Source organism: Stegodyphus dumicola, chromosome 3 (assembly GCF_044657685.1).
Source record: "Stegodyphus dumicola isolate Sdum_Otavi_A_Nest chromosome 3, ASM4465768v1".
NCBI classification, from domain to species: Eukaryota; Metazoa; Arthropoda; class Arachnida; order Araneae; family Eresidae; genus Stegodyphus; species Stegodyphus dumicola.
Genome location: NC_140770.1, coordinates 268482768 through 268509559, shown reverse-complemented (window position 1 = coordinate 268509559; position 26792 = coordinate 268482768). Strand labels below are relative to the sequence as shown.

The 26792-nt window shown below is 31.6% G+C and overlaps 1 protein-coding gene across 1 annotated transcript in view; it reads left to right on the top strand.

Moving 5' to 3' along the window:
• The window catches only part of ABCB7 (ATP binding cassette subfamily B member 7), a 64464-nt gene extending 38636 nt beyond the window's left edge, over positions 1-25828 (top strand). The window contains exons 10-15 of the mRNA XM_085814124.1: positions 7347-7504; positions 7657-7817; positions 7910-8039; positions 8133-8304; positions 16237-16340; positions 22696-25828. Coding sequence (XP_085670250.1) covers positions 7347-7504; positions 7657-7817; positions 7910-8039; positions 8133-8304; positions 16237-16340; positions 22696-22920 — 950 coding nt within the window. The 3' untranslated portion in view covers positions 22921-25828. The remainder of the gene's footprint in view (positions 1-7346; positions 7505-7656; positions 7818-7909; positions 8040-8132; positions 8305-16236; positions 16341-22695) is intronic.
• The last annotated feature ends 964 nt before the right edge of the window (positions 25829-26792 follow it).

Here is a 26792-nt window from a genome sequence, read left to right as displayed (position 1 = left end):
GATGTAGAGGTTTAATTGAACTTTTTTTTTGAAATTGTCAGTTCAGAATCATTCAACCAATATTTTTTTAATGAAGCTAGAAAAATACATAATGACTGATAATATTATAGTATTAATTTCTTCTCTCTAAATGTGACAACTAAAAACATGAATTAAAGATACTAATTACAGAAGGTGTTTACACATTTTTAGACTGATTTCAAAATTCTAATAAAAATATATTTTGGTATAAAAATTTCTGGCAACAGCCTGTTATTTGAAATGGGAAATAACATTTGCTACTTTTGAAATGTTGCATGTAAATAAGCTGTGGATTGAAGGATATGTTTTTGTGCTTTCCAAAGAGGAACATTTGTATTCCATAATTCAAAAACATTGTAAAATGCCTGGTATTAAACTATCTAAGTGCAAAATAAGCAGCAGTATTAATTGCCTAGAGAAAAGCCATTAATCATTACTTCTACATGGAAGAATCCAAATGAATATCTGAAAAAGGTATGTACTGTTTCTGATGGTTCTAAGTTAAATTGTTGGCAACAAGAGAAAATTTGCTGGTGCTGAAATCAGTTGCAAAGTCTTTAAATACATCTGTAGCAAAAATAAATAAGGTAATAAACAAAGATTTGAAACTTAAGTAAAATGTTTGCCAGCTTTTGTCGAGGCATTTTGCTCAATGCAGAGGTGTTTTTAGAATACTTTATGAAACTATTTAGAATAAGATAAGTGGAAATACATTGTGACCCTTGATGAAGCATTTGTGAACCTAAATGACTGCAGCAAAAATGGTCTGTTTATTGATGAAGAGGGAAAAAAAATGTACAAACCTATATATGTCAATGTAAAGAAAATTTCAATAAAGTGTTTATGATTGTTAAAGAATTCTTTTACAGTAGGAAATTTAAAATCAACTCAACATACTAGTGAGAGAAAGTTTTACATCCAGCATTTACAAGCAATATTCCATTTCTTTATCCCAATGACTTTCAGAGAGTAAGAATCCATCAAGGCAAAGCAACAAGTCATGCTTCAAAAAGTACCACTGCATTCTTTAAAAAAATGAAGACTGATACAGGTATTGCATGTATTCCTGAAAAATATCCTGATATTTCACCTCGGGCCTATTGTGCCTCTTGTTTCTTGAAAAGAGCTCTTTCTAAGCATAAATGTACCATGACTGATGGTCCTTGGAAAGTAGTGGAAGAAGAATGGAAATCGATACTCCTGGAAATTTTATGAAAAAGCTTTTCTCTCATGGAAATGGAAATCATGATGCAATCTTTAGTTCAGGAAAAAGGCTGTCAGATTGAACATTAAAAAAAGAAAAACCTTACATCAGCGGTTCTCAACCTTTTGACTAACTCGTACCATCTAAATAAAAATTAAAAACCTTTAGTACCACCAAAGTACTGCTACCACTATACCACTACCACTCTTGAACAAAGCTCAGATCGCATACATGTACGTGTTTGAGAGAAAAAACTAAGTCAGAATGTGGGGGTTTTAATTTTTGAATTTAATAGTTAAAAATTCTTTGCTTCTTTGCATACCATTTATTTTTCTCTTGCATACCACCAGTGGTACGGGGAACCCCTGCTTTACATTTTAAAAATGAATTAAGCAGTACTGAAATCATTCTAAAAATATGTAAAACTTTCTGTATATCCCATAAGTTTTCAGTTCCAGAAATTTTCTGTGAAAATATTATTAATATGATTAGTTTATCACAGATAAATGCAAAATGATTATAACCAAATGTAAAAGGATTGTACCATTCCAGTTAAATAGTTCTGCTATAAAATGAAAGCTTTCTGTATGGACTGTCTGTTTACATATTATACTTTTATAAATCATATATTTTTTGTATATATAGTTTAGAAAAAGTTAAATCATAAGAAGAATTTTAACAACAAAATAAAAGGAAAAATCAGTTATAAGTTAATGTAACAGTGTTGTTTTTACCAGGATTGACAAGTTTCTTCTATGGTGCAAAAAACCAGCCTTAAAAAATGGGAAAAAAATAATTTTGGAAGTTATCTAAATTTTATTCATATGTAGAACTTATGTTACTAAATATTTTCAGTTTCTATATAATTTATCTAGCTTCATTTGCATACTTGCAGTAACTTATATATATATATATATAGTTAAAACAGAAACTAAAGTATAAGAGTACTTTCAAAACTAAATTCCAGTGCAAATATTACTGAAATTGGTATTCATAATAATTAAATAAAGTAAACTGTAACTTATCAGGCAATTTTCTTTGAAAAAACTAATTTTATGTAAAAGAAATATATCAAATGCTGAAATATTAGTTAAAAACGTTTGACTGGATAAATTCCAAACAGAAGAAAATTTGCTCTAAACCTGCTGAACTTTAATCTCAACTGCATTTACATAGTTTATGTAAAATTTCAGAAATGACATATTCCCTTTCTACCATACAGGATTTAATATATTACGAATGCTATCAGGGTGAAGTATATTTTAGAAATGGCGCATTTTCAGCATGGTTGGCAAGTTTCTTCTGTGATGGAGAAAATCAGTTGGTAGAAATTGATTTTTTCCTTAATTCATATTAATATGTTTGCATTTTAAACTGCTATATTGCTAATCCATTTAAATATTTCCATTATATGTATGTTTAGCTTCATTCCTATTCTAAAAGCAAGTAATTAAATTAAAAGCAAGTAATCATTGCCATTTATCGGAAAATAGTTGACTTTTCACAGGGAACAAACCAACTCCCGTTCAATGAACAATAATTAAGAAATATATACGAAGGTGTTTCGTCCTTTACTCAAGTAATAAGGCTATGCCAAACTGGCAATTTAAGTTAGGCCAAATATTTCCGTGAATTGAAGGGATCAAGAACCAATGCAGAGCACTAAAGAACTCATTCTGATTAAGCATTTTCGCTAATTCAATTTTGAGTGACAAGCAATTTATGCAGTAAAATTGATAAATTACTTGAGTAATTGTCTCCCCTCGTGTTTATGCATTTTAATTCAAAACTATTTGTAAAAAATTAAACATTGGAAATTGGCGTTATGAAATAGAACTCAAAGTAACTGAAATAAACATTAGAAAATTATGAAATATAAGAAATATAATGCAATCTTTGCAAAAACAAACCAAAAAATAAAAATTTAAATTTAAAATATATATAATAAGAAAAGGGAATGTACATGAAGATATAAAATGCCAGAAAAAGCATTAATTAACTTACGTTCATTCTAGTGGAAAGTGAGCCTAACTTAAATTGCCAGTTTGGCATCGCCTTATTACTTGAGTAGAGGACAAAACACCTTCGTATTTATTTCTTAATTATTGTTCATTGAACGGGAGTTGGTTTGTTTCCCGTAAAAAGTTAACTAATTTCCAATCAATGGCAATGATTACTTGCTTTTAATTTAATTTCTTTTTACAATTGAAATTTTGTTATTTATGATTTAATTCAAGTCCCTGTTAAACATTTTTAACAATTTACATTCAAGTTACTTTAAAACAATTTTCGGAATCAAACTTACTAACTATGGATTCACTCTTTTTAGATAATTCTACTAAAATTATTCTTAGGAGATAATATAATCAATATTTCTTTAGTAAATAAATTATATATAACATTATGTGTATAATATTATATGTGTGTGTATGTGTGAAAGAGAGAGAGGGGGGATGCTGCAATTTTGATGGAAGATGAAACCAATTCATTCATTTTGATGGAAGATGAAACCAATTCATTCATTTTGATGGAAGATGAAACCAATTCAAGTCATAACTGAAATATTGCTGCATAGATTACTGGAATTTTTACAAAATATAACTAGCTTGAGAATTAAATGCATTTTATTTCTGAACCTAAGCAATTCTTTAGCTTGAGATTCTGTAGAAATCACTTAGCACAATGGGGGGGGGGCAATCTGCACTCTGCAATTTTATATATGGAATTACATTTTAAAACAATAAGTGAAGAAATGTGAGTTATCCAAGGCAGAGCTAGCAGCAAAAGTGGATGCACATAATGTAGCTCAAAAATTATTTGTTCAAGTTCTGGAGAGTTAGTGGGCAAAAGTTTTCGTAATGCAGAATACTTCAGGTCTGAGTGCAGATGGGAAACAGGTTGTATTTGCATTTTAAGTCAAAAATTTAAAGGTTGATTATCAAATTTTGTTAATGATTGTCTTTTATATTCATTTTATATGATCTTTATTTGAATTTATACATAGCCTCCCGATCAATGAGAAAAGGGCTTGGCGATAGAAAGGCCTGTTAAAGAAAAGCCTTTAGAGTATTAGCAAAGGAGGGGAAATTTTAAACAATATTTACAGTTTCAAGGAAAAATATAATTAAATATCTTCAAGATGTAATTTAGCAGCACTAGAATAAAGCAAGATTCAGTAAATTAAATTTTGAGTCCGATTTGAAAATTTCTAAAATACACTATGTCCATAAATTAAGGATAATGTCAGTTCCAGCAAATAAAGTTTCAGAAATGAAACAAACATTACTTATTCATAAAACTCATTTATGAACAAAAGATAAAGAAAAAAAAAGATGATTCAGTAAATTAAATTTTGAGTCCGATTTGAAAATTTCTAAAATACACTATGTCCATAAATTAAGGATAATGTCAGTTCCAGCAAATAAAGGTTCAGAAATGAAACAAACATTACTTATTCATAAAACTCATTTATAAACAAAAGATAAAGAAAAAAAAGATGGTGTATGTGATACCATTCATAAAAACTACGATTTTTGTTCCCAGGAGCAATTACAAAAAATATCTTCCTTACAAAAACTTAACATTACATGGTTGGTATGATAGATAATACATTGTATGTGTCCCAAACGATGAACTGCAGTCTGTATAACACCTAAGTATGCTCAGTATCAAATTATCAAGGTGATCTTGGGAAAATTACTCAGCAGGCAATGCTCTTCGAAGTTCCAGTACACATGTCGGAGGTTCTTGACGGGCTGGAATTTGTTGGCCAAGCATGTTCCACACATACTCTATTGAATTTTCAAGTCAGGTGAGAATGCTGGCCGTTCCATACACAGGTGATATCCTCAGACTGAAGGCAATTCCTTTACAATGTTTGCATGGTGTGGATGGCTGTTCTCATCCATAAACACAAATTCTGCATCCATTATACCCCTAAACAAATGTACATGCTGTTCCAGAATGATGTTCTAATAAATTTGGCCTGTCATGGTTCCAATCTGAACATGCAGATCTGTTCTAGGGCCCAGTATAATTACATCCCAGATAAGCAATCCTGCACCACCATAATGCTGTCATTCAGTGGTGATGTCTCGGTGATAGCAGATACCTGTAGTTTTTCATATGAAAGTCCGACATAAATCAGACTGCAAGCTAAACTTGGACTCGTTGAAAAATGTCGCACAAGCATGCAATGTGACAATGTCCACATTGCATGTTCAGGCTAACCGCTGGTGACAGTGAGTTGCCTTGAACAGAACACATCTGACAGGCCTGTGAGCATATAGACCAGTCTGTCCCAAACGCTTATACATGGTTTACCTTGAAACTGTCATACCCATGGCTGAAGGTAGCTGATGAGAGAGGTCTGATGCTGTGCTCCATCTGGTTCTTTTGGCAGTTAATGCCAAACACTGGTCATCATTCGGCATTGTAACTCGGGTGCCACCTGTACTGTAATGTCTGACATTTCCATCATTTTGGAATTGTTGCTAAAGCTTAGAGATGACACTTTGGGCTATTCCAAGTTCCTTGGATACTTCCAAATGAGTACAGAACTTTGGGCTATTCCAAGTTCCTTTTGGGCTATTCCAAGTTCCTTGGATACTTCCAAATGAGTATGCCCACATTCCAGCTGACAATTCTACCATGTAAAAAATCATCCAGATGCATGCTATGTGTCATAACTATTCAGTTGTGGCACTGAGTAGCTTACAGAACTCTTGTGAACAGTTTTACTTCTTTGCTATCATTTCTTATATGTACTTCTCTTACACTCTCATTATTGTGACATACTATCAGGTGAAATTTTTACTTTAGAATTTGATTTCTGTGTGATTCTGAATTATCCATAATTTATGGATGTGAGTGTATAAACTTGTAAAGTTCTTGAGGTGGCTGGAATATCACATAAGAAATTTCAGTCTTGCAAAAATCTTTTGTTAAAAGTAATTGCTGTCATCAGTGTATTTCTCTTGCATATTCAAGAAATTCTATTAAAATTAATATTTATTTAAGCATATTTTCATCTCGAAACTGTTTTAATTTATTTTGTAAACTAATCAGTTGTCACAAATGTGCATAATCTGTTGAGAATTATTGATGCATTGTATAAATTAAAACCTTAAATTGTGTGCATGCTTCTGAACATTGTAAAGCAGAATGAATTGCAATCCAATTCTAATCTTGAACTCTAGTTTTTGATTTTATTATCCTTGTGCCAGTTTATTGAAAGCTGGTCTATGGTAAGGTCACTTCTAAAAATGTTTAATATGACTATTATGTGGTATTAACACAATTTCCCCCCTTTTTTTTAGTTCTAAATTGTGTTTTTTAACAAGATTTTAGTTTTTTTTTTTTTTTCAGTTGTAATATTTTTTGTAAGCTATTTGTTGAATCAATGCTTAGATAGCATGGGAGAAAAATTTACAGAAAAGTTTACTTTTTAAAAATGCTTTTTTTTTTTTTTTTTTTTTTTTGCGTGTGCCATGTGTGTGTGTTTGTTCATTCTTCTTCCTCCTCCTTCTACTACTATTACTCTACTACTACTATAACAACAAAAAATATTAATATTACTACTACTACTATGGCAGTTTCTTGATAAGCTAGAAAACTATTTTCTCTTCAGCAGTTCTGTGCGTAAAGAAATGAGCCTGTAACCATTGGTGTTTAAACAAGCTCAGCTGTGATTTTTTTTTTTTTTTTTTTTTTTTTTTTGTGTGTGTGTGTGTTTGTGTGTGTGTGTGTGTGTGTGTAGTGGTGTTGAGCTAAATTTAGTTTTATATTCATATTGGTTTTACTTTTTTATAAAAGGTGATTCTAGGTTCTTAGATCAAAGATTAAAAATAATTTGCAAAGAGATGTTCTAGAATTGTGATGCTTGTAAAATTGGTAGTTTGTCATATTTGGCATTCTATATATAAATGTGATCAGAAAAATATGGGGTGGATAGATTAATCTCAAAGTTAGGTCAGTCATTTGTCTCATCTTTACATGTAATGCTGAAATATGTATGATGTATTTCAAGCATAATTGCACTTCTTTTACAATTTCAGCGTGTTATGCAAATGTGCTTATCTCATATTACTTCTAAGCTAAGTTTTTCATTTCACTTGTACAGGTACTCTGACTGTTGGTGATTTGGTGATGGTTAATGGTCTAATTTTCCAGTTGTCACTTCCTTTGAATTTCTTGGGGTCTGTCTATCGAGAAGTCCGCCAGTCTTTGATAGACATGCAGACAATGTTTGCTATTTTAAATATACAGACACCTCTTCAGGTAAAGAAACAGCCTTATTAATTTTTTTACTTTATGCAGGAATTTTGTTGTTTTTGTAACTTTTTCTCTGTTTTCAAAAATAAAATGTTTTTGTGATGTGAACTTGCATGTTAGTTTTGAAATAAGCATAATAACAATAATTATTTTACTAGAGTTCACAGATTCCATCTTTGAATATATCTCGAGAAGAAGCTGAAGTTGTTTTTGAAAATGTTACTTTTGAATATGTGAAAGGCCAGAACATTTTGTCAAATCTTAGTTTCAAAGTACCTGCAGGCAAAAAAATTGCATTAGTTGGCAGCAGTGGTTCTGGGTAAGAAATAATTTTCATAATAAATACTGATATATAAATATTTAGTTTTATATTTGGCTTTAATATAAGTAATATATTTTTCCCCCAAAAAGGAAATCTACTATTGTGAGACTTTTATATCGATTTTATGAGCCACAAGCTGGAAAGATTTATGTTGCTGGCAAAGATATTACTGAAATGGATGTAAACAGCTTAAGAAAAGCTATCGCTGTTGTTCCACAGGTATATTCCTTATTTTACTAGAGGAATTAAATTTTATGATAGTTGAATTTTTAAAATTGAAGCTCGTGTATTCCCCCATTTTCTTCCTTGCAGGATGCAGTATTATTTCATGACACAATATTTTATAATTTGCATTATGGTGACTTTTCTCGTCCAGAAAAAGATGTTTTTGAAGCTGCAAAACTGGCAGAGCTACATGATTCCATTATGAAATGGCCATTTCAGTATAATACTCAGGTGGGAGAACGAGGATTGAAACTTTCAGGTAATATTTTTCCTATCATAAATGCCAAAGTTAATTAAGCAACATGATTAAATTAATAAAATTTGAATCAGAGAATTTATCTATGAATAGTTTGTTAATAAGTCTAGTGCTTAGAAATATGAAGCTGTAAATATTTTGTAATTTCTTGTATTCATTGTTAATAGCAGTATATACAAAGTCCAGTTATTTTAAACCAAAAGTATGTAGATTTCTAAATATGAAAAGGAGTAGAAAGAAATCTGTTATGAGCACATGATTTCCTTATACAGCCTATTAAATTATACACATTTTTTGCTGCACTTCATTTAAAATTATTTCCTCAAATTATTCTAATTTAATTAACTAGTTCCCCAAGGCAAGTTGAAAATGCTTGTATTTTTATTTTTTTGTAATGAGTATAAAACATTTCCAAATATAAAAATCAGGAGACTGCATTAAAAATTAGATTTTGTTATTTGTTAACTTTTTTTAAAAAATTTGATATTGCCAAAACATGAATATTTTCATCACGTAAAACACTTCAATAATTGGAAATATATGACTGCATCCAATGATTCAAAAATAAAAGCTTGATAAGGACTTTTAAGCTGGGTAAATGGAGTTGGCATAAATATTTTGTGCCATTAACTCAAATCCACGAATTTGAGTTAATCCCTACTTCAAAACAAGAAATTTTTTCTCTATACATCTGCAATAGTGACATTTATATAGTTGCAAAGTGATGTAAGTGTCATTTTAGTAGACAGTCATTTCAATTCTCACCAACCAAACAGAGCGGTGTCTCATTTGATTTGGTACAGTGAGGTTCCAACATATATATTGCTTTACTGATGGAGCACTGACATTTTGTGAGTTATTAATCTCTTTTTGATTGCAGGTAATGGACTTGCACATTTTTGCATGTAACGTTTTGGCATTATATTTTTATTCATGTTTTTGAGGTATAAATTTTTGTGTGTTGTAGAATTTTATGTAGAGTTGTTGTTACATGACCTATACAATTTAATGACACAACATTTAATTTTAATGACATTAGAAGCATAAATATTTATACATTTAAAAATGCAAAAATAAATCGTCAAGACATGTTTCTTACAGTATTGGTTTCTGGTTGGCTGTGGCATTATCAAGAAGAATGAAAATGTTGCTGTTAGCTACAAAGAATAATAAGAATAAACAAGAAGAATATTATGTGATTGAAAATGATAGAACTGAAAACTTTAAAGCTGAAGATGCTGAGATTGAAAGATTTTCAAAGTGGGTAACAGTTCTCCAATCTGAGAATAGTAGTGATATAAAAGTACAGTTATGTAGGATAAATCAAAAACCGCCAAAATTTAGCAATTTCTTGAGTGAGGATTCAAGTTATGAAGAAGATGTGGACAATTCAGATTTGGATCCTAAATTTATATATTCATCTGAGTCATCACAAGTTGACACCAGAGGTATTAAATAGTCAGAATAGTTAGAAATATATGACTCACAGTTAGAAGGGGAAACTATTATAAAGGAAGGTAAAAAGAAACGTGCAAAGCCGCAATTATGAAAAAGAAAAAAAAAAAAAAAAAAAAAGTGTGGGAAAATGGATGTCTAATGACAAAACCCTCAGCCTGTTAGAGAAAGGACTTTGCAAGAGCCTTGTCCAGACAGTTGTAAATTTAAATGGTGTGGAAAAAATGAATCATCAGTCCAGAGGTAATATTTAAAAATTATTGGGAACTTGTTAGCTTGCAATTGCAGCATAAATATATTTCCAGGCTTGTAAATGAACTCAGACCTAAATATTGGGATGAGAGAATGGGTGGCAAATATAGTTTTAACTATGCTTTTCATTTGCAAGTAAATGGCAATAGTGTACATGTATGTAAAAATTTTTCAAGGCTATTTTGAATATCAATGATAGGAATATCAACACACTTGTAAGCAAAAGTAAAGATGGATTTGTTGAAGGTGACAAAAGAGGCAAACATGGTAATCAGAAAGTCACTGATCCTTGAATCAGGTAAGGTATACATGACTATATAAACAACATACCACGGATTGAAAGTCATTACTTGCAGCAACAAAGTACATACAAGTATATCGCTAGTGGAAAAACAATTTTAAGCATGTACTGTGGTTGCATTGCATGGAGTAAAAGTAATGATGAAAAATACAGAAATTTAACTATGCTTTCAAGGATTTTTAATGAAGAATTCTACATCAAATTTTTGTTCAAAAAAAAAAAAAAAATCAGTCTGAGCTATATACTGCATAAAAAAATTCACTCAATAATGAGAAAGGCAAACTAAAAAGTCAGTATGACAACCATTTGAAGGAGAAGGAATTATCTGCAGAAGAAAAGAAAAGGATAAAATATGTACTGAAAATAGTGACAAATTTGTTGTAGTAGTCTATGATGTGCAAGCAGTTTTGCCTGCTCCCAAAGGTGACATTTCTGTTACTTTATTTATTTATTATTATTATTATTATTTACAAATAAAAAATTAGTAGTTACAACTTTACTGTAAGTAACTTGAAGCTAGATCATGTACAGTGTTATTTTTAGCATGAAGCTGAAGGGAATAGGGGTGCCAATGGAACAGATACCTGTATATACAAGTACACTGCTGGCCATTAAGATTGCAACACCAGGAAGGAGTATTCTGATGAATGTCAAAATCATATAAAAGGAAGAAGAAGTTGGGATATGCAATGTGCTTCAGGGCATTTAGATTATGCCAGAAGCAGAAATGATATCTGAAGCACTGCATAAAAGGGAAGTTGTGTAGTGGATTTCTCATTCAGAAAGCACTTGGTAAGGTTAAAGTTTGCTCAGAATATCATGTTATGCCTTGGAGAAGATGAAATGTTCCCCAACAAGTATCGGAATTCGATAGAGGCTGGATCGTTGCCTGTTGAGAGGTGGATTATCGTTCTGTGATATTGCTTGTCACACTGGTCAACATCCAACCACTGTCATGCGAATATGGAATCAATGTGTTGCTAAGAGTCATATTGAAAGGTATGTAGGATCTCGATGCACTTTCGTGACTAAGTCTCGAGAGAACAGACACATTGTGAGGTCAGCCCTGCAAAACCGTACAGCCATATCATCGACCATTAGTCAGGAAATGGGCATGTTTGCAGCATGCCCAATATCCACTCATATGGTGTGATGATGTTTACAGTAGCGACGTTTACAGTAGTATCAGCATTGCAACCATTACTTTGGCTTTCCTTGACAATGCAGAATAGAGAGAGACTGTGACTCTGGTGCCCCAAATGACAAACTGGATACGGTAGTGGCACAATATTGTCTTTTCAGACAAGTCCCAGTTCTGCATGCAGTATTCTGATGGCTATGTACATGTCGGAAGTCTCTGAGGAGATTGCACATATTGCCTACTTGCATTCGATATCAGGATAGGAGTTCTGCACCTAGTGTGACGGTTTGGGCAGTCATTGGGGACATGACATACACATCTCTAGTTTGGATCGACAATAATTTGAACACGAATTGGTACATTTCCGATGTCTTACGTCCAAGGATTGGGCCTTATCTTCGAGACCTCCCAAACGCCATCTTCCGAAAAGGTAATGCCAGACCACATGTTGTACTTAGTGTTCTGACCTTCCTCGATACACAGGGTATTTGATAGCTGCCCTGGCCTAAACAGTCTCCAGATCTGTCACCCTTTGAAAACATCTAGTCATGGTTTGCTAAGAGACTGGCCTACCACCCCTCTCCAGTTAATATGGTTGATGAAGTGTGACATGCTTGAAACAGTATGGAATGAGTTTCCTGTTCCTGTCATCTAAGTCCAGTTTGACTCCATGCTTAACTATGTAAGGGCCGTTTTAGCTGCCAGGAGTGGCAGCTGTTTCTACTAATTTTGCTTCCCTGTAAACTCCCAAACTGCTTACAAATTTAAACATCTTGTCTTCATGCCATACTGTTTACATGCAATAAATATCTTTTTTCCATTTGCTTTCCTTCATGGTGTTGAAGTTTTAATAGCCAGCAGTGTAATGGGAGCAGATTCATGAAAAATAAAAATGACAAGCTTTGTACTCCAACAATAGCTGTGGGCAGCAAAATATTCATTCATATTTGGAATGTATCTATTTGTTGTGCAAAAACTTAATATCAAAGCAATAACACGTAAATTTCTGATAAAGGGTCATGCTGAAAATGAGGGGAATAAACGCCCATTCAGTTATAGAAAAAGCTATAAAAATATTTTGAAATCAGATTCACTTTATACTCCACATCTGGTTGTAGCGAAAGTTTCTGCCAAAAAACGCTCTTAATAAAGTTAGAAAAACATGAAAGCAGTATCTTTAGTGTGAGTGGTAATAACCTCTCAAATCTATGATTTTGTGCCAACATTTTGGTAGTTTTTCAAAGCTTTCAACCCAGAAAGTTGGTGGCCATGAGTCCAAAAAGCAAATCAACCTCATTTCAGACGTCCTGCACAGAGGAAAAGATAGCACCAACAAGATGTAGCTGCAGGTGTGAAAAAAGGTAGAAGCCTGAAGGAGCGATATGTCGGGGCTATATGGTAGGTGTGCCAAAAGATCCCCTTTGAGTTCGTACGAAGTCCAGCTAGTGAAATCAGACGCATGTGATTTTGCATAATCTTGGCAAAACATCACCTTTTTGCACAGGAACTTAGTTTGATGTTTTTCTTAAAAGCAGCATAAACACAAACAGCATCTTCCTGTAAACCTTACTGTTGAGGGTTTTACCTTATACTCTTTGTGGGTAATAGAACGGCAATTCCACCAGATACAAAGAGCGAACTTTTTGTTAGTCAAATTGCACTTTGCAACGTTACCGATGGGCTTACCAGGCACAGACCAACCCCTTTTCGGCCTGTGTTGTTGAAGAAAATCCGTTTTTCATCACAAGTGATGATCTGGCCCAGAATTTTGTCCTTGCATTGATATTTGAGCAGGCTCAAACACTTCTGTACTTATCTGCTAAGAGACTGGCCTGCCACCTGAGTCAGCTCATGCGGCACCCAGTGATTGAACTTGTACATCAATTTTATGTGATGCATAGCACATTTCATGGACGTGGCTTTAACATCTAACTGCTTAGCAAGCTCTGGAGTGGTTGCATACTGATCTTCTTCCACAAGTTCTCGCATGCGGGCCTCATCAACATCAGTAGGCCGGCCAGAGCCCTCTGCTTCTTGAATGTTATAATACTTGTTTTTGAACTTTTGGTAGCAAAACCTTCACTGTATCATATGTTACAACATTAGTACCTAAAGCTGTGCACATGATTTGGTGACATTCTGTAGCTAATTTTTTGCAAGTAATGATGGTTCTAGTCTGCTAGTGTGATAGTTCCATTTCAGACACCTTGCACATAATAACAATGATATTTTTTTACAACTTTCACAATACAATCTTCTAAGCAAGTCTCTTTCTTTCAAATGCCAAAAATCATTTGATAAAATGTGATTAAACATTACAACGTGAACTGTTTGTGAAGGCAATATTTGCAGTGGTAGGAAACTTTTATTAAAACCCAATATGTTAAAATAATTAGGTTAGCAAAGAAAACAGGAAATCCTTTTAAAATAGAAGAGTTGTCCCACATTGAATTTGTTGATTGGAAAATTTTTACACAACATTTGGAATCCAATTTCACTAAAGTTGTATAAGACGAGCATGCAATTGAAAACACAGACGAAAATAGGAGTTTAACAGAAGACAGACAAAATAGCACACAAAAAAGAGAAGGATTGATGGTAAAGAAGAGAACGTAAACAAAACAACACAGGATGGATTAAAAACTGAAGACAAAGAGCTATAAAAAAGTTTAAATAATAAAATAGCTATAAAGAGCTATGAAAGATTGATACTATTAAAATTGGTGATATAAAAGTACTGAAGATTTTGAAAAGTGAGCCTAGTCATTTTTGTAAAAACTACATACGAGCAAGAGGAGTTCATGGAAATTAATTGAATGATGTACAGCTAAAGCATGGACAAAAGAAACCAAAGTGGAGAAGATCCATCTGCTTGCATATAGAAGTAAAATTCCTATTACCAAAAAAAAAAAAGTCAGATATTGTTGATCTTTTTAAAGGCAACTATATTCCAAAGTTTTATGAACCTTTTTATGACTCTGTTTTTATCTAACAGATTATATATTTTGTTCTACAAAAGTAGTATATAAGAAATACTTGTGTACTTTTCTGAAATATAATGTTTTTCATCAGTGAATGTTGTTTTTAATATTCATTACACTAAATTATTGCAATTATTAAAAGAATAGCACAACTTAACAAAATTATCAAGTTCCATTGAAGAAGAAAGACACAACTCAAAGTACAGTTTACCCTAGCCTAAACAAAATAATAGGTTTTTCAAATGTATTAAATAAGAAAATTAACTCAATTCCTGATTAGTAAAAGTGCGTGTTAAAAAAATAGTAGGTTTTTCAAATGTATTAAATAAGAAAATTAACTCAATTCCTGATTAGTAAAAGTAGATGTTGCATTAATTGATGTAAACAATTTTGCCGAACTGTAAACTGAGGTTTTTTTTTAGTTGTGACATTATGATACCTGGGTTATGATATATACTTTTGGTATTGTCAGTTGCAATAAAAAAGTTGTGGTTCACAACTGGATGTTTTAGCCATCCCTTATACAAAATTTCAACATTCTGTGGCTGATCGTTTTTGAGTACATATGGCAGCCGGTCAGTACAGTCGTTCATGCTTATGTGTGTAAAATTATCCAAATATAGAGTGCTAGATAAGTACAAACTTACCTACTTTATTTATGAATTTACTAAGATGGAATAAAAACATGAAATGAACATATAACTGGTAACAGATGAAATTGACATAAGCACTTGTTAACCCCATAAGGATTTGGAAGCTCAATTTGGAGTTTGGAAGTCCACAGTAGTTCGCATAATGATGAATAATTCTCACACGTTATCAGTCTTTAACAGTCCTTGAAGATTCAACCATTGCCATAAATTGTGCACATAAACCTCGAGAGAGAGTACATCTACGGTTTTCCATGGCTAGCTCCAAGCATCATCTGTTGCTCCAAGCACCACCTGCTGGCTGCTTGGACCCAGAACCAAAGCCTCAAAGGAACCTGTCAGTTTTTGACCATCTGGGTGTTCTCTCCACATCTCGACTGCTCTGCAAGCTATTCTGCACTAGTGATAGATGATGTCAGACCTCACTAGCTGTTCACTGACTATATCCCACATGTATGTACAGATGTCATGGAAAAAAAAAAAAAAAAAATTAGAATGAACTGTCCTTTATTCTGTCCATATGTACAGACATCATGCAAAATAAGTAGTTAAAATGGATATTTCTTTTGAAATCTGATAACCAAAATTTTACATGATTGCAATATTTCCTTTACTTCGTACAAGGAGGTAAAATTTAGCATTTTTTTTTTTTTTTTTTTTTTTTCCAAAATGGGTAGTTTTTTGTTTATTTAACTGTGAAAGATTTTTTTAATCTACTCCTTTAGATTCAGTATTAGTAGATAATATAATTAGTACCTCTATTTTAAAGTGGTCATTGCATTTAGTTGCCTGAAGTGGCAAACTTAATCATCTATTCTGTAATAGGCAAAATTAAATTCTCTCAAGAGATTTTTTGCAGTAGCTGCAGTAACAAGGAAGTACTTTGTAATGCTTCAAAACTAAAGTCCCATGTATAGCTTTTTTCCTTCTTATCCTCACCAAATAAATATGCCTCAAATATGATTGACTGACTGAAACTTTGATGCTATATTATTACGTGGATCAATCTGACTGAAGGCACTTAAGTACATGCAATTATAAAGTATTAATAGTTTTCAAGTTACTTTTTACAGCACCTTTCCTATATGCATAGTTATGCATCATTTTATTACAGAAGGAATTTTGCATTGCTTTAAATAATTCTATCATTTATAGGTGGGGAAAAGCAGAGAGTTGCAATTGCTCGAGCAGTACTGAAAAACTCACCCATTCTTATATTTGATGAAGCCACATCTGCTTTAGATTCGATCACAGAAGAAGTAAGGAATATTAATACTTTTTCAGAACTTTTAAATTTCTTTTCTTAAATTGTAAATTTTTAGTATTTTTTAATTACATATTTATTACAATTTAGCTATTAAGATTTCAGATCTATGAACAACTGAGTAGCCAAATCTGCAGGACATTATTATTAACACTTTAAAGGGGTATTATTGTACTTATTGATAAAATAATGTACAATACAAGTTAATCATGTGATCTGGTACTGCACTGAATTGTCATTATTCATCATATGATCTGGCAAGCACTCCTATTGCTTGAGACAGAATGTTTCTAATTTGTCTTCAATTTTGTAGTTGCAAACTGCAAGCTCTTAGACAATTTTTATTTGGCTTTGTATAACATGTTACATATATCTTTCAAATTATAGCTATAGTTGCTTAAAAAGTTCAGTGATTTAAAAACAATAAATGTACTTGACAGTAATTAACTTCATTTTTAAGTGATTAATATCTTTTATAATGCATTTAATCCTTGTAATTTATAACACATAGTTATGAAAATTTGGACCATTATTATTGTAGAGGTATTTTAAGCATTTCTTAGTATTAATTTATCTTGTTTGAACTAAGAATTCTTTTTCTTTAGTGCAATGTTTTTAAGCTGTCTTCATTTGACTTATGTACATGTTGTGCACAAATTAATTTGAGCATCTGTAGAAAATAGGCTGTAATTCATTGTTGCTTACAACTATGCTTCTAACACTGAGATCTGTCCCGAACATTAATAACAAAATCAGCAAAATGTTTGATTATTGTGAAAAGTACTGTGTGAACTCGGCTGTTATGATTACCTGCCTTAAACCTTTAAAGATAACACATTACTTATGGTGAGGTGTTATCTTTAGAACAAAATGTTGGAGAAAAATCAAAGCTGGTGAACACATAAAGAGACTTGTTGAAGTGGATAGTGACTGTAATGTACAAAGGAAATGGTGTCTTAAATCATCTTTGAGATGAATAACTTGTGAATGTGTTTCTGACAGTCCTATGAAAAATGTATGCTAAAAACATTCATGGCAGAGCATTCCATTCCAAAATTGCTAATGACATCTCATAATGCTTAACAAAAATAATGCAGGAATAAAGTTATAATATTGATGCCAAAAGCATAGAGACTTTTGAATAGTGATGATGTGTCATCTGGTTTGAGAGAGTGCTGTTTGAAGGTGTGGGATGCAGTATCTTGATAGTGACACCACTTATAATTCTATATAAGATCGTAGTCTGCAGTTTATTAGAACTCTGAGTCATCATCTCTGTCACATATTTCAAACTTTATTCCCTGGCAAGCTTCTTGTATCTCAAGAGGACTATTTTTTGCATTTGTCCTTTGTATTCAAGCATAGTTTAATAAGCTCGGGAATAAAATGGAGCTTCATCTGTGGCTTCCTGAGTATCATGATCTTAACATAACATTTATTGGTTTTTTTGGAGGGCAGGCTTTCTGTGTCAAGCTGCACTTTAATTAAGCACAAGCAATTAAACACTTCTTTGTATAAGAAAGGAATGTTTATTCCTTTCAACATTGTATATGACCTGCAATTGTCCATTCCATGTCCAACACAAGTTTTAATACAGGCCAGAGGTGACCAGCTCTGCTCATGAAGATTTTATGTCATGTTGATGTTATTATATCCACCATCTGTATACATTCATTGGAAGAGTGTTCTTCACAAACTAAAATTTGCTATAGGCCTTTAAAAAACCGAAACATAAATTTCAAATTTAATTTTTCAAATTAATATTTCAAATATTAATTTGAAAAGAAATGGACATTAAACTTGTAAATCTGATTATCCCTTAATTTTTTAATCTTTCTTAATTTAATAATTTAAAATCATGAAATCGGACAGAGTTGCTCAAATTTAGTTTGCTTCTTGTAAACAAGAATTCTGTTAAAACGTACAGAATATTTCTCTAAAAATTAATGCTAATCTCTGTCTGAATTTTGTCTTAAAGTTATGTTTTTCTTACATTTTACGTACTTATATACTTACTTTCTTACATCTTTCTTTTCATGCACTTGAAGCTTGATCGTGAACTCTAGATATGATAAGATAGTACGGCAGTTAATTTTTTTTTAATTTGATTAATCCTCTGAGTTGCATTTTTTTTGGGGGGGGAGGGATATGTCATGAAGCCCTGTATTTAAACAGTATTAATTAGCAAAATTTGTATAATAGCTCATTTTAATCTCTATTTTCATTAAATTGCATTCATCAAGTTTACTTTTTTAAAGAAAGTAAGAAAACAAAATATCTTAAATTATGAGCTAATATAAAGCAAGTCACAAAAAGTTTTGTGACTTGATAAAGCTGGTCATATCACTCAGAAGGTTAAGGAACAGAAATTAGTTGCTAAGGCTAAGCTTAATTTTGGATCACAGCTACTATTTTAGCAATTCAGATGCACAATTATTAACTGAAACCAAGTTATTCTTTTCAAACTTAATTAATACAACTTCAACAAATCAACACAGATTTTCAAGGCTGAGAGAGAGGTAAGCAAACTTTCTTCTAGGCTAATTTATCACATACCTAGGGTAAGATGGTAGCATTTTATTAAAATTCTAAGCAATTATTTTTTTAACTGTCACATGGATGAGTAATTTATAATGAAAGTATCTACTTCCACTGATTTTTTTTGTATCTGAATAATCTTCCTATAAAATTAGAAATATTGTTTCTTGATTTCTTTAATCTCATTTTTTTTTTTTTTTCCCCCATGGTGGATGTATGAATAGGTAGTATAGCTGTGAAAGTAAACACTTTATGGTTGAACTCTAATCTCATATTTACAGCAGTTTGGTCTACATGTATTCTACTAATAAAAGCTTAGTTTCTTGTCTGCTATTTATTATTATCTGTGTGGTTATTCACTTTGTTTTAGTACACACAGGTGTTTGCTTAACTTACTTTCTTCAAGAAATATTCTTCACTTATGCTAATAAATCTTTATTCTTGCATTACTTACATATCACTGAGATGATACAACTGAAAATTCAAAATTACTATGCACACTTCAAAATATATATATATATATATATATATTACCGTTCAAAATCAGCTTCCATGAAAATATATCCTTTCATTGCCACTTGGAGAAAACATATTTAAAATCAAATCAATGTGTTGCGTTAACATTCAGGCATCCTGACTTTGTTACGACCTCGGAACATTAAGAACTTCAAAAAAAAAATTAAATCTGTAATATTAAAATTTATAGTTCAAAAGCCTTTAACTGTCATATAGACTCACCATTATTTTCTATTTTTTTCCCGTGTCCTAGTTTCAGTAGTATGTGGCGTGTTGTTATCGTTATCATCAACATTAATGTCATCACCATCATCATCGTCCTCCTCTGATTCAGCTTGACACTGACATGATTTTAATTTGCTTGAATGATAATTCTTTTCAGTTTCTGTTGTTCCTTTACTTACACAATAAACTAAATGCCACTTTTTATCTCCTTTTTGCAACAGCATTCCTGCGAGCCCTTTGTTGTTTACACCTATGTGCACTTCAGTCTCTGCTTCTGGATTATATAATGCTAGCACTGGTTCATTAGTTAAATGGTCTTTTAAAGTACTGAATGCTTCTTGCTGATCTTCATTCCAATAAAATGTTTCATCCTTCCTCATCAGTCTCGTTAATGGCTCAGCTTTCTCTGCATAGTTCGGTTCAAACCTTCTAAAGAAACTTGTAAGACCTAAAAATTGTTTAACTTGATGTACATTGGTTGTTCTAGGAAAATTTAATATGACTTGTACTTTTCTTGGTCCAGGTTGCATACCATTCGATTTTATTAGAAATCCCAAATACTCAACTTCATTTTTTCCAAATTTGCATTTTGTCAGTTTCAATGTCAGCTTTGCTTCTCTCACCCTATCAAACACTTTTCTAAGTTTTCCCATCTTTTCTTTCCAAGATTTAGCCGGAATTAATATGTCGTTCAAATAGCATAATACTTCTTTATTAAGCAATGGACCTAAAACTTAATTCATAAGTCTGAAATTTTGCAGGTGACTGGTATCACTGTTTCTCCCTGTATTACTTCCAATAATGAGCTCAACTCATCTTCCGATCCACTTATTAAAACATAACCGTTATTTATTTCATCAGTTTTAACTTTCACAAAATTAACCATATTACTTTTGATTTCAGTTTCTTTGGAAGCCTTTAGTTTAATTCGCGGAGTATTGATATAATTTTGCAACTGTAAAAATGGATAATCATTAGCATAAGCGTATGTGCAAGGTATTACCTATCTTGGCATATGCGATATATGGTAAATCAATCAAATCAATCCATGTTCTACCAACTAATAAATTGCATGGTTGCATTTCATCTCCTACAGTTAGAACTGTAATGTCCTTTCCGTCCACATTATCAATCCCTAAATTAACAGTTATTTTTCCCAATGTTCTAGCGGCTGGTTAACTCTGGTTTCCAAAGCTAAACAGTTCCTCCACATCAGGTTTTATAGTAAGATTCAGTTTCCTAGCCAATAGACACGAACTAGAATTAGTCTGTTTCAATAGACACGAACTAGAACCCGTATCTATGATTGCAGTAATTTCTTCTCCATTGTTGATGTGAGTATACTTTAAATATACAGTTGGTGAAACACCTGAATTCTGGTTCATGGGTAAATTATTTTTAACATTTGTCAAGTCTGAACTTTTAAATATACACTTTTTAAAAGTATGACCCTTTTCATTATATTTCCTGCAAATAATATCTTTTTTAGTTTGAGGACAATCCGTCGCTGTATGTCCATAATCATTACAATTGAAGCATTTCGGCTCACCCTTTTCATCGCAGATACCAGAATTACATCCCCTTTTCCTTTCGTCTATTTTATAAAATTTATTTCTCAAATTGTATTTATTATCAAAACTGTTTTTAAAACCCACTTTGAAATTACAATCTATCTGCATAGACTCGTTAACATTTCTTGAATACCGATTATAGAATCCCTCATAAAATTTAGAACCAAATTTAGGCATAGGATAATGCTTAAAAGTTTTATTTTCTACTTGATGTACTTTTATCCCTGCCTGAATATTTTCATATTTATTTAGTTTTTCAGCCAACTCTTCAGGATTAATGAATTTAGACCAATCATCAATGAAATGATCTCGTATAGCAGCTGGGACCCTTTTCTTTAATTGATCTGCAATAATAAGCTGTTTTAAAGAGTCAAAATCTGTTACATTTAATCCGGCAAGCCACTCTTCAAAGTAATGTTTTAATTCAAACTTGAAATCCCTCCATGTATTATGCAACGTTTAACTATGATCAGTGAACTTCTGCCGAAACTGCTCAGGGCCTAAATTAAATTTTTTCAATAGCATGCTTATAGTCGCTAGCTTTTCCTTCTGATTCACTGGCAATTAATTGAGTTATTTCATAAGGCAATAGACCCAAAAGCTGAGAAACCCAATTTTGTTCTTCTAACTCAATATGTCGTGCCTGTCTCTCAAATAAGACTAAATAAAAACTTATAACACCTTCATTGAAATCATACTTATGCATTAATTTACTCATATCGTAAAAATTACTTTTCCTAACATTAGAAGGACCATAATCATTTACATTACTGCTTCTGATTTCTGCTTCTATTTTCAATTTTTCGGGTTCAAATGCTCCTTGTTTATCTTTTTCTAAAATTTCTAACTTTTCTCTATCTAAAGGATCATTTATAATTCTATCTAGCCTTTGCTTAGTAAATTCTTCATTATAGTTCTTACTATTCAAAATCATTGCCCTTAAGCCTACAATTTTAATATCAGAAGGAACGTCTACATCAGGTTCCAAGGCAAGTTCTTTTAAGTCACATTTCTTGCCCCTTGCCAAATAAGCATTCTTAGACTTCAATTTTCAAATAATAATGCAATAATTATACTTAAGGTCTTTCCGTTTAATACTTAGACATAACATCAACAGTTTATAAATGGCTTAACATACATTAAGGCAATACGTTGTTAAAAACCTTGTTAATAATTCTTGTTAATTCCACTTCTGAAATGTTAGCTTAACTTACTAAATTCAAAATTGCTACGCACACTTAAAAAAAAAAAAAAAAAAAAAAAAAAAAAAAAAAAAAATTACCTTTTAAAATCAGCTTCTATGAAAATATATCCTTTTGTTGCCACTTGGGAAAAATGTATTTAAAATCAAATCAATGTGTTGCGTTTTTCTGTTTATAAGTTTTCCATAAATTGTCATACTAATTTCAGTTTTTATTTGCAAATTGTGAGGAATTTTATTGTTGTTTTTGAAATTCCTACCTCATTAGTCATGTCTAAAGTATAATATAATTTTTCCAGAAAATTCTGGCTGCCCTTCAAAGAGCAGCTGAAGGTCGAACTTCAATATGTATTGCCCACAGACTGTCAACTGTTATGAATGTGGATGAAATATTAGTTTTGGACAAAGGGACAGTGGTTGAGCGTGGAAATCATAATAAATTAATATCAGATCCTAGGAGCTTGTATTTCAAACTATGGCAGAAGCAACATCAAATACTTCCTGATCCTAAAAAACCTAGTTAAAATTGAAATATTTAGGTTTCTTTCTTTCTTTTTTTTTTTTTTTTTTACTGTAGAAAACGGAAAAGTTTAATTAATTACTGTACATTGATTAGATTTTAATGTAGGAAAGTGTGATAAAATAATACTTAAAGGAATTTAAATAGCTTGTAAATGTTTTTAAGAAATTTTTGTACAAAGATTTTTTTTTCAAAAATTATGATAATTATTTTTTTATTCTAAAACTGAATTTCAAGAACAAATTAAAAGAATTTTATCTCTGACTATTTTGCTTTAAAATCATTATTAACTGTGAAGTTGATTGTTTTGCATTATGATATAAAATTGAAATAAATCTGTATTGTGAGTAGCTGTTAATCTGTATAGATGAAAAGTTATATAGAAATAGAGCTATGTAAGTTATGTAATGTACATATATGTTATTTATAGAAGGGAAATGTGAAATTATAATAAATCATTACCTCCTTCGGAATATTTTCTACAACGATTGCAATAACAATCATTTGATTCTAGTCATGTAAATTCAAGAATATCTGTTTTAATGGTGGTGGTTTTCAGAATTTTCATTTTAAAAAGTTTTTCTGTGTAATAAAAATAATATTGATTGTAAATTAAGAACATTATAAAATGTAAAGGTTCATGTATTATGAATAGTAAAATATCTCATGTAATATTTTCTGTTATTTCTTCTTTTGATTGTATAATAACTGTAAGTGATAAACATAAGAGATTAAATTTTTGTGAAAAGAAAATGAGATTAATCCTCCAAGGTTTATGGGTATAATATTCTGTATTGAAAGATAGCTTTTCCATTTGTTACGCATGGAAAATTTTGCCAAATCCTGATCAAACCGATATCGGATTCAATGTGTATTGCAAGAAAAGGAGTCAGGGTACAAACTGAGTGATTTTTGAATTATAATCAAGAAAATAACATTCATGACATTTTGGGGAACTTTAAAATTTTAGCGCCAAACCCATAAGCTTGGAGGCTTAAAGATGCTATACGATTTTTTACTAAGATTTTTACCTAAAATTTATTAAATATGTATATAAATGTTTTATGTATGGTGCTGTAATTTTTATTTATAAAAACTAGGGTATATAATTTCAATTTATAAATATGGTATTTATGCATTGGGTTATCCTGAATCTCCAAATATTCCAACTTAGCAGTCAAATTGTAATTTTTATTTTCTGACTCTACATCTCCAAATTTGTTGCTTCTTTTGAATTTTTAAAAAACTAATGATATTTTGTAAAAATATTTATGACAAAATAGAACAATTATTTATTGCAATAAAATATTTTTTATGAAAATAAATTTTCTTAAATGTAAGTCTGCATTTAATGTAAATAAAATGTTTTCATTATTACATACTTTAAACTGATAATACGGTTTTTAATAACGATACGAGCTTATTATTATATTTTTAAATATTTATGTGCTTAGTTGCAGTAAGCTAGTTTTAGTTGCAGTAGAATTCATATAAAATTATGCAAATTATTATGAAAATTATCTCATAGAATTTTTGCATCCATCTAAGGATACCTAATATTAGTTTAAAATCATTGTTATCCTAACTTTTTCGGTCTTTGTGCTGTAGAATGCAAAGGTTGATAACAGAAGATAGATAATTACTTTCAAAATGAAGAACGAAACTGCAAGTACAATTCTCATTTTTTCAAAGGGAGGGGTGTAATTCATAAAATAATGCTGCCTATCTATTTCAAATAATTATAGGGAAAAAAACTATTTTGTTTGCATTCAGAAAATATCTTAAGAGGATATGTACTGAAAACTGAAAAATAGATTTTAGCTTTTATAAATATTTAGTGGCTTCATGTTACATGAAAGGAAAAAGCATGAGCTGGGTGGTCATTTTTCTGATTTAAACAAACTTTTTCAGAGTGGAGAAAGTTAAGATGTTTCTTCAAAACACAGTTTTTGATTAAATTATCAAACACAGAGTTTTTGATTAAACAATGCCTACTTGCTAAGTTCTTTATCCATTTTGTCTGATCAGAATCCGAAAAGGGTTTATCAGTCAGTCTGGAGAACTTTTGACAGATTTTTAAGTGCTGTCATTTTTCAGAGACAGTGCCTGTCAGATCTTTTCCATGCCTTATTTAAGATATAAATCTGGCCTTAGAGGCATGGTGCATTCAGCTTTTGTAAACACTATGCCATCCCAGTTGGCAGAAGTTGTAAAAAGGCTCCTCAAGGCAACATTCCAAGAGACATGGTCATCACGATGGCAGGAAGAAGAGACAGGAAGATGTACTTACAACATCTTCCCAATAGCTTCTCTCAAGAGGTTCAAATACAACCAACTCTTCCTCCAGGCCAGTACCAACCACAGGAAATTCCCAGCGTATTACAGATGATTCCTCAGACAGGACGTCAACTGTTCTTGCGCTTTTCGCGGGGAAGATGCGGACGCACTTCATTACCTGCACTCCAGCCCTCTGACAGAGCACCTTCGACAGCAGTTCTCTCCTTCTGACTACATCACATATCCTGTGAATAGACTGTTCACAGACTATTACTGCAACAAGGGCATCCTAGAGATAATGAAACAAGTGAATGAAAATAATTATATCCAAGAAACTAAAGATTAATGTAAAATGTAGAAAGGTGGCCTAATCGTCAAATTGCTAGCAATGACTAGGATGACTTCCTAACCCTGTAGTCCCATTAACTTAGTTTGGCGGAACAGATTAAGTAGAGTGACCATATCTCAGTTGGCACACAGTTTTGAGTTCAATTCCTTCTTTTAACTGATGGTTCTGTTATTGACTTAACGTATTATCTGGTGGAAACAGTGTTCATTATTGTGAAAATCTCTATAATCAAATTCATTTTGTAAGAATCATATATATTAAATAAAGTTATATTATGCAGTTATAATATTATGTTTGTCAAAGCTCTAAAAATGTATAAACATCATTAATTAAAGTCTAATATGAACAAAGTACATGATGCATTTTCTATTGCACAAATATTATGTAAAGAAGTATTAATTTCCAAACTCTCAGCTAGGAAATTTAGGATAATAGGAAAGTAAAATTAGGGAACTTATAAATGTAATTTGAAGATCTAGATTTACTTGAAAGTAATCATTGAATGCCTTCAGTAAAATCACAAGCCATGTCTTATGCATTTTCCCAATTGTATGTATGCGAGACTTAGAAGACTGACGTTTGCCAAAAATGCTGATGTTTTTTTCTGCAGCATTTCTTGCACAACTGACATTATAGTTGATAGACAGCTGTACTGACATGCTGCTGTTAAGGTTCCATGACAAAGAATGATACTTTGAGTGACATAAATTGCTGTCAGTGTGACTTTTACCGAATTCCTGAAGGCACCTTTTTGGTGGAGAAATTCTATTGCATTGTTTCTTGAAATCAGGCCCATGTTTACTTCAATGTTTAGACATGACAACACTCTCAATTTTTTACCATAAATCACTAATCCAATTTAGAACATATTTCTCTTATTTTTATTTAAAAAAAATTTTTTTTTTATTATTATTCTTTCTTATTTCTCGTAGATGTTTTTTTTTAACTCTAAAGTTTGGCTTGATGTTATTTTCAACCAAAAACGGATATTTACGATCTTAATTTTTTTTTAATTATTACCTAATGAAAAAAAAGGACAAGTTTCATCAATTGCTACTATTATGCATGTGGGAGTAGATGTGTGTGAAAATTTCATGATCTAGTTCTCGAGAGCATTTCAGGTACACCTGCAGATCTTCTGGTGCACACAAAACAATGCTCACAAAACAGCATAGAAATAGTTCTCTGCATTTTTTGGGTTGCTAAATGGTCTCACATGTGTAATGAAGTTGTTTAAGGATTTGTGATAT